This window comes from Misgurnus anguillicaudatus, chromosome 16, assembly GCF_027580225.2.
Source record: "Misgurnus anguillicaudatus chromosome 16, ASM2758022v2, whole genome shotgun sequence".
Taxonomy (NCBI): Eukaryota; Metazoa; Chordata; class Actinopteri; order Cypriniformes; family Cobitidae; genus Misgurnus; species Misgurnus anguillicaudatus.
This window is the reverse complement of record NC_073352.2, coordinates 17,236,746-17,251,972: the sequence shown is the minus strand read 5'-3', so window position 1 is coordinate 17,251,972 and position 15,227 is coordinate 17,236,746. Positions and strand designations below refer to the sequence as shown.

The following is a 15,227-nucleotide window of genomic DNA, read 5'->3' as shown; positions in this document are numbered from 1 at the left end:
GGCGTGGCGAAAACTCTTCTCAACTTCCCTGATAAAGTAAAGCGGCAGAGGCTTGTAGTGTGCAAGCAAGCAGCTCTTTCTAAATGAATCGCAGTTAATAACGCAACAAATTTATATTTTAAGGCCGTTAAATATATCATGTTCGTCATAGTTTAAACTGAGTTGATATTTTTCTGTCTAGCTGCCTACAGGTCGAGTATTTTCTTTATTTTCTTTAAACCATCGTGGATTGTAAAGTGGACGTTTGAGTCTGGTGTATGCGGTGAGTATCTCTGCCTTTCCTCCATCTAACACACATCCACTTAGGCTGACATGTTGCCTGTCATTTCCCGATCTAACTTTACAGCACATGTTAAATACACATTTTAAGTATTTGCTTTATCGTTTCTTATAAATTAGTTTTGATTATTTTCCTGTTCGCGATGCAATTGCACACTACACGCAAGTGGATCAACTGTCAAAAATGTCATTGAAAAGTTAAAAGGTTCAACCCTAACTGCGTGCCGAATAGAAACTTTACACGGGGGGAGCCATATGACTCAAAAACGATACGGTCTATTACACGGACAGAATAAGTTGATGATAAGTAATCTAAGCAGTTAGTTTCCTGGTTTATGACTTATTGTATCTGGCTTGTTTGGCCATGATGATCATGCCAGACAGAAGTCAGCTAGCCAGCGAGCTAAATAGCTAAATGTCCAGCCAGCTGAAGGATTGGAAAAGTTCAGGATTTTGTGTTGTTTGTTTATTGGATTCATTGTAAACTGGCACAACATGACATATTACACGTTACAAAGACTATGATCAGTAATGTTGTTGAGTTCCTGAGAAGTGTTGATCGATAAGTCTTGGGTGGAGGTTAGCTTAGCTCACCGGGTACTTAGCTGTTCTTCAAATTGAACAAACTGCTCAGTTGCCCGTGAAAGGTTTTTATAGTACCTTAACATGTTTCACATTTATTATGCTTACACATCTGGTTAACTATCTAGTTTGTAACTCTTGGCGTTAAGCGTATAATAGACCAAAAAAGTTATAGCCTTTCAAACTTAGTGTATGACAGTTTTTAAGACTTCGTAACAACTTTTAGTCTGGGACCCACCAACATATTTTTAAATAGAAATATGAGGAAACACATTTTTGTCTCTTTTACAATAGAGTAGTTTTTATGATCCTTGTCATTTTACTAATGAAATGTAAGTTTATGTGCTGTATCAAAATACCTTATCATTCTCATTGTTTGTTATAAGTTGGACTAAACCAGTGGTTCTCAAACTGGGGGGTGCAAGAGGGCCCCCAGTTTTGTGACATACATTAATTTATAATAAATTCTGTGTAATTAAACCTCAAAATTAACCAACAGCATTACATTGTATCATTTAATATGTTTGTTAAATTCAAATTCTTAGTTTAAGATTGTTTTATGTCATGAATTTTCTTTGGGGATGGGGCCAAAAAGTTTGATAACCACTGGACTAAAATGGTTTTCATTCACCGCTACAACCAAGCGACTTTAGATGACCCACAAATGGTTCCCAACCTACAGTTTAAAAACCCTGTTTTAGTCTACGTCTTATAATAAAGAAAGTATTTAATGCAAGTAATAAGGTGTATAAAGCTTTTAAGCTAAAATATTGATATAACTTTTAAGATACAACCATGCTATGGAAATGAATTTAATATTATAGTACTGTTGGAATATAGTAATTCTATTTTTAATACCAGGCCACCTTTACACTTCTGTGGTAGCAGCACACATCATTGCACACAATATTGTACACCAATCATTTTCATTGTTTCATTAAAGGTGAAACATTTCTGTCGTCATTCAACATCCAATACATACCCCATCTAAACATCATGCCATTCCCATTTGGGAAGTCCCAGAAGAGCCCTGCAGAGATAGTGAAGAGTCTAAAGGAGCATGTGGCATACTTGGAAAAGTTGGAACCCTCTGAAAGCAAAAAATGTGAAAAGGTTAATCTTTTTTGTTGCGTGTTTAACCATACTCTTGTCTCGGCCAGCTGTGGATTTCATCAGTTTCGCTCCGATTCAGAAAACCTGACTGTTTCTTCTGTAGGTTGCAGAGGAAGTATCAAAAAACCTAGCGTCATTGAAAGAGGTGCTGTGTGGCACCGGAGACAAGGAGCCTCAGACTGAAGCAGTGGCTCAGCTTGCTCAAGAGCTGTATAACACCAACCTCCTCATTTCCCTCATAGCCAATCTGCAAAGGATTGATTTTGAGGTATTTTTTGTTGAATTGAAATGTTTGTTTGGATTACAAATACTTCCGCAATGCTGCCAATTACATAATGTAAGATTGATTGCTTCGTGCCCTTAACTCTCATTTGTTGTTTGATTTTCATAATGCGTTGTTCATCAAAGGGAAAGAAGGATGTGGTTCATTTGTTTAGCAACATAGTACGACGCCAGATTGGCGCTCGCACCCCAACTGTAGAGTACATCTCTTCCCACTCGCAGATCCTCTTCATGCTGTTGAAAGGGTAAGTTTCCAAACCCCAGGGCATAGCCATGGATCAACACTTTTCAGAAGCTATTGATTACACTGGCTTTTCCAATTGATGTTATGTTAGATTGTGGTTGTACATTGTTACTTCCTGTCCAAGTGGTTAAGCGGCCAATGGTGGTGTTCAGCTTTAACAGCAGATACGTATAGTTATTGACACTGTCGTGTCGTATTATGTAGTTTATGTGTATATGTCTATGTTCTCTTAGCTATGAAACCCCAGAAGTGGCTCTTAACTGTGGCATGATGCTGAGGGAGTGTCTGCGTCATGAACCTCTGGCCCGAACTATTCTGTTCTCAGAAGAATTTTATTGCTTCTTTCGCTATGTGGAGCTGTCTACCTTTGATATTGCCTCCGATGCTTTTGCGTCCTTTAAGGTGTGTCATTTGAGCAGTGCATCATACATTTTGTTTGAAAATTCATGTTGCTTCAAACCTGTATGACTTTCTTCTTTGGAACACAAAATGTGAAGTTAAGCAGATTCTTAGAGAGGTCACATTAACCGAAAATTTTCCATCACTGACTGATCATATGTCATTTTGACAGGTTACACTTACAATTTGTAAATGTAATTCCCAGCCCGGTTCGGTTGTTGGCAAGAGCGTATTTGACTTAACGCAGCACTGCGCAGACTGATCTATGTAAAGTTCTATCTGGTCTTGAAACTCTCGCAGTACTTTGATCTCATAGGCTGATAGATTTTGTACAAATAAAAACACATTTCAACTGTTATGCTCATCTTGTAAGTTTATCATTAAAAATGAATATTTAAACGAAAACAAAGCTATTAATGATATCGTTAAAATATAAAATGACAAATAATAATTGATAATGTCAGAGTTTCTACGTCCTTGTCTGTCAAAATGATGGACAATAAAAAAAGTCTAAGGGGCGGTTCACATTTCGCAACTAAATTCACGCAGAAAACACAGCTGTCTGTTGGTTCTTGTCATGACCTGCGGTGCGCTTGCGGCATTGTAGAAAGTTCAAATGTTTTAACATGATGTGGTGCTGACGCGCCTAGAAAAAACGACCGTGTCACTTCCATTATGAGTGCGCATACCGCGCGCCTACATTTGAAATAACGAACTTGAGCACACAAAAGACGCGAAATGTGAATCGGCCCTAATGCCACCCTTTGCCGACAACCCCGGTCACTTTGATTGCATGTGAAGAAAAAAAGCCCCATCACATTTCTTAAATATTTTAATAGTAGGACTGCACGATATTGACGGAAAATGCAATAATACGATACACAATATGCAATACAAATATGCATTAAATTCTCAATGGACGAATTCAAGTCCAGCCCTACAGTTTCTCATTTCATAAGCTGTTTCACTGGGATATGTGTCACCATGGGGACAATTGGTACTTCTGTTTCATGGCGACTTTAAATTATTGCGTTATTGCAAACCATTGCGATATGCGTATTGCGGTTTGCGCTATTACGATAATTCCTATGTAACTTGCGGGCCGAGTTTATAGAAAGTGAAAGTTTTACAGGTTTGAAATGGCATGAGTATGCATACAAATAAAATAATTGTTACTTTTTCATGTGATATGACTATTAAGGGGCGTGCACACCAAAGCTTTTACGCCGGCGGCTGGCATTTGTTTTCAATGGAACCGCTGCGTTTTTCAAATAAGCCTCTCGCTGTAGGCCGAGAGTTGAAAAATATTCGACTTTGGGTGAAAAGCTCAGCTCATCAATGTTAGTTCTCACACAGCTGTCCAATCACAGTGGAGGGGGGCGGGATAAACATCACAACAGCCAACCAGCACATCGTACAACGACTGATAAACAAAGCAGAAATATCACAGCAACCAAAGCGCTCAGCTGAAGAAAGCTGTCAGTCGGGGTCCGCCTGGCGTTTTCAGCCACGTTTAAAAGCTTTGGTGTGCAAGCCCCCTTAAAGATAGTTGTTTTAATTATATTAAGGCATTATTAACCCAGCAAGCAATTTTTGTGTTTAAATAGCCGTTCAAATGTATTGGCAAAATTTGGGCTGTTTGCAAGAATAAATAAAATGAAATTTATGAATAGATTAAACCAAACATCTTGTAATCACTGTTGACTTACATGATGGATTATCTTGCATCTCGCTTATTTTTGCTATAAATGAGTTAATCATAGCTGGACTATATAAGGTCTATAGTTAACCTAGATGGTGAACTGGCGGCTATTGCTTCCTGGGACGCCTACTGTTCAATGTAAATTTACTTTATGACTGTGTTTGTAGGACCTACTGACAAGACACAAGATCATGTGTGCAGATTTTCTGGAGACGAATTATGACAGAGTAAGTTACTCATCATGTTTGCTTATATTTCATGTATAAGTGCTTCTATAGTGGTTCCACTCTACAGACAGAATGAGCTGTTGTACAGCATGGCTATGATTCAGCTATAGCACAAAGCCACATTCAGTACACTTACATGAATAGTGTAACATTGCATTTCTGCAACAGTTCTCTATACACATTAATACTTCAAGTCTCTCTTTACCTTGCACTATTTGTATACTCTTGCTGAGAACATAGGCAAGATTGAAATGGAGTGAAACACCCCAATGCTGTTATACTACATATAAGCGCTCTTGAAACACTGCTTATTCATTCAAATTAGTGGATTATAATTGAATTGAGCCCAGATGCAAAACCCTCAAAGTGCATCTGAGATGTTTTCTTGTAAATTAGCATTTGTCTCTTAAGCGGTATTTCTGAATGGACTGATGCCGGGATTAAGCAGATTTGAAGTGAAAGTATTTGATGAACATATAATACACGGCAAAAGCATTTGATTGATGTCATCATTTAATTTTTTCGGAGGTGGCGTTCCTCAATTACCATCTTATGTTTTTAGGTGTTCACAGAGTATGAGAAGCTTCTGCATTCTGAAAATTACGTCACAAAGCGTCAGTCTTTAAAGGTAAGGACATGCCACCGCTTTTGCGATATGTAACGTTGTTTGTAATCAAAAAAATGGACTGGTATTTAAACCCTTAAGGCAGCAATTCAGCCATTAGGATGTACACATAATAAACATTTAATTGAAGTCATCCGCTTAAAATGCAGTTACTTTGTTTGTAACTTGAATAGCCACATACTTTGTTTTCCACTAAATACTTTGTCAACTCTTTTGCAATCAGTTTAATAAAAGAAGGCATATGATGGGTGGTTTAACTTCATTCTTACCGCATACTTTTTGTCAATGCTGTGTTTTACTGACTATTGAATGATATCCAGCTCTTAGGAGAACTGTTGCTGGACAGACACAACTTCACAGTCATGACCAAATACATCAGTCGAGCTGAGAATCTGAAACTGATGATGAACATGTTGAGAGACAACAGCCGCAACATCCAGTTTGAAGCTTTTCATGTCTTTAAGGTATGCATGTTTTTGGCATCAATGCATATCTTGTTATGTAATACATTTGAAGCTAGCATACCTGGTATAGCATAGTGCTAACAAAGATATGCTCAAGATGTATAGCTTTAAATCACTTTGTATAAAAGCATCTGTCAAATGCATAAATGTACGTTCTAGCCGAGTGGTTCCCTGTCCCACTTCCATCTACGCTTGTTGAATGTGTGATCAATTCAGTTATTGATTGAATGGTCAGTTGCTAAGGTTTATTTGAGTTCAGCCCATGGATGTCGTTTTAGTTTTTTTGGGTTTTTTGTATCCTCTTAGGTGTTTGTGGCTAACCCAAATAAGACGCAGCCTGTGATGGACATCCTACTCAAGAACCAGTCCAAGCTTGTGGAGTTCCTAAGCCACTTTCAGACAGACCGTTCTGAGGACGAGCAGTTCTGCGATGAGAAGAACTATCTCATTAAGCAGATTCGGGACCTCAAAAGGCCTGTACCTGCAGAAGAGTCCTAAAAGAAAGAGGGATTAAAACCAGGGAGCCCGGCTAGTGATGTGGTTTGTTTACGTGGGAATTTAAACAAAATAAGTAAAAGAAAGAAAGGCGCATCGCATAGGACTAAATCTATTTGCATCCAGAAATCTAAACAGGTAGAGAAATGTTGTTGTCAGTATGTGCAAACTCTGTCTTTCTCTTTACTTGGGGGGCAGGCAGGCTTTTGCTATGTAAGTGGAAACCAAGCACTCCATTTATCGCCAAATTATTATTATTATTATTATTATTATTTTGTGGATAAAGATATTAATACTGTTGTTAGTGCAACGTTTATAAAAATAGTTTCGCTTTGGTCACGTTCTTGATGGTGAATCTTAGCAAAAAGATAAAAATATACCCAATGCCACCTCAAGGCCTTTTAACGTTTTTAAGATATGTTGTATTGGTACATGTATGGCTTGGCATATTTGCACTGAATCTTGTAGATTTGCTCCAGGAAGGCCATTAATGCCAGTTCAGACTCAAAATCGAATTGTACAAGCATTAAAAAATGTGACATGGTGGGAGACAACAGTAACTTATAGGTCATTACAAACACACAAATTAACTGTATACACTTACATTAACCTGTCAAACGGTCAAACTAAGTGAGACTGAAAGTACACCATAGCGTTTAGTTGTCGTCATTCCGCGCTCAATTTCCATCTCAACTCGCTGCCTTATTTAAGTACAGTAGCTTGGTCAATTTGGGTCTTCTATTACAATTTTATTTATCTATAACATTGGATTTGTAGTAGTATTCTGTATTTGCTTGGGTTAACACTTATAGGATTAGTTTCATTTAAACTCTTAAAAACGACTCTTTTATACACACAATAGAATTTAAATATTTTTCTATGAACCATGCAAGGAATTCACGGTTCATAGACATAAGTGAATGGTACACAATTACAGTGCAAGACATGATAACCCAACACACTGTAATATTGAAAATATGTCGACTGCTTGAACTGGGTATGTCATGACATCCCTTATGCTGCAGTTTGATGGACAGCTCCGACAAGCCAATGAAAAGTTTAACAGATGGTTGCAATAGGAAAGACTGTTTTAACCATTTTCATGTCTTGCACTGTCAAACTTGAATGAGCCAAAACTGTGGTAACACACATTGTATCTTATGCCTACAATTTCAGTGCCTCATGGAGGTTTTGGATGAAATACAGGATTCTACTGATGTTCATTTTAATCATTAGTCTCTATACCTTAATTTGAATATATATATTTTACATACTCTGTTTGCACAAAGTCCTTTCTCATATACCTCATAGGTTTTAAGTGCTGTTTATTTTCACTCGGCATGTGTTTCATTACTTATATTATTGTGTATGTGGGTGGTAGTCTGAATTATGCAAGCAATACAACATGGTTTTAAAATGCTGGAAAGGACCTACAAGGGAAACTAATTCTGTTTTGCAGTTAATGGATACACAGAACATCACAGGTGTGAGAAGAGCACTCACTGTTTATTTATATGAGCCACAGTTTTAAACAGATTACGAATGTCAGCTCATCACCAAAAGCAAATTTTTCAAAGCGGTTTGACTTTTGCATGTGGATATATTGTATTGTTTTTGGAGGTGCAAGTATGAGTAAGAAAACCAGACATACTTTGCTTTTATTAACAACACCGAGTATTAAATCACATTGCTTTTGTCTTGAACCATAGCATATACGGATTTATCTGCCTTTTTTCCCCCAAAAGTATAGTTATTGAAAACAAAATATTACTTTTGTTTCACAGATGTGATTATTTCACCTTTATGGGGCTTTACAGAAGTCATTTGTCTAAGATAAGTTAATAAATGCTTTGTACCTTCAGATTTTCCATCTAGCAAAGGTGATTTTAGATAAAGAGATCGAAAATGTTACAGTAGATCTTTTGCAAGTTAATATTACATCCACCTTACATTAACTTCAGCATTTGACTCAATGTTTGCTATGCTAAATTTTACTCTGTTCTCGCTCATTTCCTTTTCAGTTTCCTGTTATATTTTCTACTGTGGGAGAGGATTATATATGTACATAGTTTTATTTTAAAAAAGCTAGCTAAAGTGTGGCAGCATATTGAAAATAAAATAAGCAATGGCACTCTTTGACTCTTTAACATGTTTTTTTTAATGGGGGCATGAATATGAACATTGAATGCAAAATGTATAAAATTTACAAAGTCTTTTGTGATTTACTGTTTTCTACATAAAACCATCATGTATGATGTAAAGAACATTTAGTATAACCTTGACATTGACTGAGTAAGGCCGTGTCAAAGATTGAAATTAAAGTGACATCAAACTTGGATGCTCCTAATCTCAAAATTAGATTAGGGGACTACAGCTGCATTTCACAGACAAGGTCACAAATATCTTGGTTAAAAAAACACATTTAGTACAGTGTTATTACAGTCATGTCCTTCTTGATCTAGACCAGGTGTTTTCAACTTCATGATAGCAGGGACCACCAACATATGATGAACTTTCAGCGTAGGACCACTTATTTAAAATTCATAATTGTAATTTTATTAAGACATCTTATTGTTTCCAATACTTAAATAATTAGCTACATTGTAGATGTTTACAATTTGTGCTTTTTCTTCTCTTAAAATTTTCTGGGACCCCTTATAACCTCCTGGGGTCTCAGTTTGAAAACCCCTGATCTAGACACACATTTTTCTGTATCTCTACCAATCATTGGCTACTAAAGTGTGTGCGTAAAAGGTCGAGTGCTGCACGGCCCCGGGTATGACTGTCCCTCTCGGCACACAGTTCAGCCTTCACCTGCTCCAGCTCTCTCTGAAGCTTCAGAAGAGCAGCTTCATTTTCGATCTGAGCCACCTTTTCCAGTTTGTCTCTTTCGGTCTTCTGTTGAGCTTGTACTCTGCCCAATTCCAACGCAAGACTGGAGCGCTCCTGCTCAATCTGGTGCATGTCTTTCTTTACTTTGCTCAGATTTGTCTTATACCCATGTACCTCTTCTTCCTTTTCCCTGACCTGTATAGCAAGCACGTTCATCTGGATGTTCATTTGTTGGCCCCCAGTTTTCAGATCATTAATGGTAAGGGACTGCCGTGCAGATTTTTTTCTTGAGAGGCTCAACTGTTCCTCCAGCTCCTCCACCAGCTCCTGCAGTCTTCTCCTCTGTTTACGTTCAGCTTTTAGCTGTTCCTCTGTATAGCTGAGCTTGTGCATAAGTCGACACCGGTCCCTTGTCATCTCTCCAAAACCAGTTCGTAATTTGGTGATGTCTGTCTCTTGCCAAATACATGTCGGTTTTTCATCCATGCTTTCATTGCAGTGTGGACTCTGTTCAGGAAGGTTTTCACAAGTTGGTTTCTCACCGTGCAGTCTATTTACAGATGGCTCGTGTCTAATTTTCTTTGCTAGGGCCTCTTTTTTTTGCAACCTCTCAATGTGCTGCACCTCTTTCAAAGCAGTTAAGTAGATTTGCCTTCGATTGCCCCTCTGGGGTTCTTCTGTGCCTGTGAAATGTTTTGCACTTGCGTTGGTCTGGTTCTCCAGCAGGTTTTGTATTGTGAAATGAGGAGGGAAGAGTTTCTCCACCCAGTGATGATCTTCTGTGGAATTCGGTGGTATTGACGCCTGTTCAGCATTTTCCTTTGTGATTTCCATGTTTTCCATAAAACGAGCTTCCGTTTAAAATGCGAGTTTGTTGTTTAATGTAGAAGAGAGGGCTTGGATCACAGCATACCGTTTTAAAAACGTCCTTGCCACTAAACCGACCGGGTCTGAGCTGTTTTTTTAATATTGATTCATTATGCTAATAATTCCCGTGCAATGTAACGTGTAAGATTATTTATTTACTTATACATGCAAGTAGATATACATATAGGATTAGCGGACGGTACTTACAAAAACACTCTTGGCGTCGTTGACGACAGTGAATGTGTTCAACAACTTCCGGTTTTATATGAAAGCGCGAGAAACGCCACGCGCCCTCTGGTGGTAAAGTCATGCAATATTTTTCCATGCTCCTAAATGCAATACATATATGCTATAATCCAACACGTAACGTCTTCCTCTGTGTTAACCTTACCTCACTTTAAAATTGCACATTGTTTTAAAATCCCTTTTAATAGCGATGCTTATTTTTTTTATTAAACATACATGTTTATTACATAGATGTCGTTTTACACGCACAACAAATAATGTTCAAAACAGTGGCCGTTGCTCAATCTGAAGGCTGCAGCCTGCGGAGGTCGCATATGCAGGCTGCATACGTCATCAAGCCTGGTTTATTTAAGTTAATTGTGCCTTGCATTCGCAAGTCATAAGCATATTACAACAATTTACTATTCATTTAGAGTAATAGTCAAATTTATCTTTGTTAATATTCTGAAATAAGACAGTCTTGATTACGTATGCAGTCTGGAAATGCGACCTCCGGAGGCTGCAGCCTTCGAAATGAGAAACGGCCATTGTGTTTGTTCAAAATATAAAATCAACTAGAAACACTCTCCCTAACCAAATTGTATAAATTATGCGTTTCATCTTCTGTTTACTGTTTAAACAATGGGCAAAAATGTCACAAGTAAATGTATATCTTAAAATTATCTTAAAACATTATATGGCACTGTCCTTTACTCTTAATTCATTAGCACTACTCTGGCATAATAAATATAGACATTAATATACACACTATCATGTTCCTGTTTTTCTTTTGATGTAGCTTACTTTGTGCATGGGGGGGGGATTAAGTAGGTTAAAGTTCAAAAAGATGCTTATAGCAATCCACCTATTTAATAGAGTTAGTTTGATTTTGTCATTTTTTTTACTTATAATCTTTTTAGAAAATTGTTAATTTATATTGTGGGTTTTGATAAGTGTTTTAAATGTTTAAAATATGTATTTATATTGTGTTCAAGCAGTTAGACAATAAACACACACAATGACCTTGTGTATAAAATGACGCAGGAATGCTAAAGGAAATTCTCTTTGAAGCCTAATACAATAGTTCACATACAGCACACTGTGAGGTAGTGGGGGTTGAGTGAACCAGGGTCAGAGGTCACTGAAGCCTTCTGTCTCACTTTTGACCACAGGATTTATAAAACAGCTAGGCCAAACATATACAATGTGTTCACTCCAAACTACTTTTCGATTTTATGTAATGTTTGGATTTCAAGGTTTCCAAGCATTTTGATAAGCAGGAAGTTTTTACTAACATGCAGGCATTTTGTGTTTACTTTCCTTAACCCCTACCCCCAACAAGAAAAAGGGATGCTCTACAATTACATGCATGACATAACGTTTTGTTGACTATCACGAGTGGAGGCATGGATTAACATGAAACATCTGCACAGTACTATACTGAGACCTTCATTCCCAGAGATTACTTCAGTTGTCAGGTATGTGTGTGGCCTATTTAATTGATGTGTGTTTGAATTAATATGATTTGGTTTATTACTTTTGTTTGCTTTTCTAAAACAACAATGCACCAAGTTTGCTTTAGAAAACTTTTATCGGCCCCAAAAGCGTATTTTGACAATTTTCTGGCAACCTAAAAAGTAAGTAACGTTATTAATAAATCATAATAATGTTTATACTTATTAATAATACGATCTATGTAAAGTAACCCTCACTTGCAAACTGACCCATTGTATCAGTAGGCAGGATATAGGAGAGCGGGGGGATTGAGTGAGTTGAGTGGGGAGGTGGCTCGCGAGGCCCATCATCACATGACGAGACGTTCGCGCCTCTTTCGTAAACTTACAACCTGATGAGTCTAAACAGCTCCTAAGTTACGCGCTTATTTAAGATCCGCCGAGGCCTTTAATGGACACCAAAGCCACAGCTTATTTGGTGTCGCGGCCAGAGTTCACGCGTGGCTTTATGCTGTGGCAAGAAATGATTGTGGAAACTTTGAGATTGTTGCGATGTTTATCGGTGGGGCAGGCTTTGTGTTTGGAGCAGCAGCTGAGGAGCTAACAGACAATGTAAAGTTAAACTGCATGACTGCTGCTTGGAGAAGATTGATCTATGAATGGACTCGTGGGCGCTTAACGTTATAGATATAATTTGGAGGTGTTTGCTTGACTTAACTGATCACATGTAAGTGGAAATCGTTTTTAACAATCATATATATTTTTAAATTACGTCAGATAAATAAACACAACCCAAAATGCTGTTATAATCACATCTGTTTTTAAAGTAAATATTTTTTTTGTAAATGATACAATTACTCTTTACGTTTCAGTGATGTGTAGATCAATTTCGTTGTGTAATTTACAGACTAGTTGTAATTTCACTTAACGTGCTGCAGAGTGAAATAAATCTGAAGCATGTTGTAAATTTCCTGTTTTAAACTCTCATTGCTTCGTGCTTCACCTTGTTAATATAGCTTTATAGGTAACGTTACGCAAACTAAATCATTAAAAAGTTTGGGCGACTTCACGTGGTTCCTCCACCCTTCTCCATAGCACTGACCAGTCAATCTAAAGCTTCACTCAGGTGTGATAATGTTACGTGCAAGTCTCTTTAACATTTGGTTTAACAAAACATTGTCGCCTGTCATTAAACAAAATGTGGAGCCAAACATTTACTCACACAAACACGGTTCTGTTGTTATTGTCAGTTCCTAAATGTCGCCAAGGACTTCATTTCCTGTTGAAAATACCCACTCTTTTGTAAACGCATAGTTAAACATTTAGTGGCTGTGCTTAAAGCGTTAAGTAACGTTTGTTTATTAAATGGCACACGTCGATTAAACGTCAGCCTGTTGCGTTTTTGTCAAATTCAAGTTTATGTGCCACACAAACAGAAAATTGAGCCCCGACCCTAAGGCCTAGTTCGACCTCACAAACAAAGTAACGTTATGTTTCCTATCAGTCGTGGACTGATTTTTTGTTTAAAACTTATTGTATTACGCCTCTCTGTGTTATGTAACGCGTGAAAGAGTTTTAAATTTCAAATAAATACAGACAGACAGCGTCAACTTTACGTGTTTTGTACGTTTAAAATGGGACTTACTTTTTAGTTCGATGTTTTGGTTGTATGTTCGTTAGTTAATTACACAACAGTAATTAATTGCTTCCTACATAATGAATCTTCAGATGATGATGATGATGATCCTCCATTTTGAAAAGCCAAATGAAAAACGAGCAAAGCGCGCCAAGCGTCAAGCGTACGCTGACCTTTATAAAACGTCAAGCACATGGCTTATTTACCAAGTTATTTACTATTTACTAAGTTTGCTTTGTAAACATTAAAGCGTTGTTTACTTTAATTCTTTTTTATATTCTGTGTAGTTCACTGATTGACCTCCTAACGTGTTTTAGTTGTTTTGCAAGGTATAAAGATTAACACTTAATCATTTGTTTCTGTTTTATCCTAGGTGCTTGAAGATTCCTGAAGAATTTAGCCAAAATAAACTTGCTATGCTGGGCTGGCCAATCAAGAAAATAAGAAATTCCCACATGAACTCAGTAACATCCAGTCCTCCTGCTAAGGTGCATCTTGTGTAGTCAGTGAAGTAGTCTAGTATCTACTGCACTAGGTGCTCCTTTCGGCAGGAGTAGCTGTATTTTTAGCATTTGGAAGCAAAACTTCATTAAGTTTTTTTTTTCATACAATCCCTGTTGTACACTGGCTTTACCATGTTATTAATCCAACATGTTTCAATTGACTTTTTCCTATGTGTTTGTCCTGGCAGTACCAAAGTGCTCACAGTGCGGGTAGTGTAAGTAAATCTACTGCAGTGTTTGCACTTAAAGTATTGCCGGTCACCTTCTGCCTGACACTATATGAGCTGCAGCTAATGGATCAGCCCTGTTATGTAGGATAACAGTGAGTTTTGCAGGCTTGCATCCAGCCTTATTTTAACACGCTGTGCAAATCCATGCAAAACTCGCTGCAGCAGGGAAAAACTGCTCTTTAATCTACAATCAAGAGGATGTTCCCAACAACACACATATACATACAGTTAGGGTCCAGAAACTGTGTATTTTAGTAAATTGCTGTAATTCTAACTAAAAAAATTATGTATATATACATGCATGCATTTTAATGTGCCCTGTTTGGTGAAAACCCATCTAAAGTCTTTTTTTTGTGATTTACTTTTTTTACATAAAGTTATTCTGTGAAAATCAATATAACCTTGATATTTTTAATACTGACTATGTAAGGCCATGTCAAAGTTTGACATTAATGTGAAATCAAAACTGACCAAAGATGCTCCTAATCTCATTATTACAGTAGATTATAAGACTTTAGTCTGGATTTCACAGACAGGGTCGCATATTGAACTGATATAATATTCACTTAACTATGTATAAGGTCTAAACTGAACCTAATGGAATTTATGCTGTTTTTAGTGTTTTAAATATTTATCTTGCTGTTTTCGGGTGGATGGCTTTGCAATTTTCTAAACGTCCAAAACTTCAATTAAAATTGCACGGTATCCATCTGTAATCCGCTAGATTCAATTTTCTAATTAAAATGTGGGCATGGCCATTTAAATACCAAGAAATGTCAATCAACGTTTGAGAACTGAATGGATTACAGAAGAGATTTCAGTGATTTACAAATTCCAGTGAGTAGCAGTATTATTCAGAAACACTAGATGGCATCAGATAACTGCATGTGACGGATAGGCTTGTTATTTAGCATGTAAAAACAAATAAATGTTTATCGTGTAAATCGATTGGACACAAGTAGTATTATTTTTAATGGAAAATGTAATTATTGCAAAGTAATTTAGCGCAATTAACCGTGACTGAAAATCAGGTTTGGACATCTTGCTGTCCACATAAAAGCAGTAGCG

General features: G+C 37.2%; 2 protein-coding genes across 2 annotated transcripts; one reads left to right on the top strand and one right to left on the bottom strand.

The window, feature by feature from the left end:
- The first annotated feature begins 25 nt into the window (after positions 1–25).
- Positions 26–8,543, top strand: cab39l1 (calcium binding protein 39, like 1). Its single transcript, XM_055178101.2, has 9 exons — positions 26–262; positions 1,805–1,974; positions 2,078–2,242; positions 2,383–2,501; positions 2,734–2,902; positions 4,769–4,828; positions 5,391–5,456; positions 5,774–5,917; positions 6,224–8,543. The coding sequence occupies exons 2-9, from the start codon at positions 1,858–1,860 to the stop codon at positions 6,413–6,415; spliced, it is 1,032 nt and encodes a 343-aa protein (XP_055034076.1). The 5' UTR covers positions 26–262; positions 1,805–1,857; the 3' UTR covers positions 6,416–8,543.
- Positions 8,544–9,136: 593 nt separating this feature from the next.
- ccdc160 (coiled-coil domain containing 160) lies at positions 9,137–10,078 on the bottom strand. The gene has a single exon (XM_055179080.2). The coding sequence runs from the start codon at positions 10,076–10,078 to the stop codon at positions 9,137–9,139; it is 942 nt and encodes a 313-aa protein (XP_055035055.2).
- Between the last annotated feature and the right edge of the window lie 5,149 nt (positions 10,079–15,227).

Coding starts and splice junctions, on each gene's coding strand:
- cab39l1 (XM_055178101.2), top strand. CDS start 1,858: ATGCCATTCCCATTTGGGAAGTCCCAGAAGAGCCCTGCAGAGATAGTG. Junction 2,903..4,768: donor ATGCTTTTGCGTCCTTTAAG/GTGTGTCATTTG, acceptor CTGTGTTTGTAG/GACCTACTGACAAGACACAA. Junction 5,918..6,223: donor AAGCTTTTCATGTCTTTAAG/GTATGCATGTTT, acceptor GTATCCTCTTAG/GTGTTTGTGGCTAACCCAAA.
- ccdc160 (XM_055179080.2), bottom strand. CDS start 10,078: ATGGAAATCACAAAGGAAAATGCTGAACAGGCGTCAATACCACCGAAT.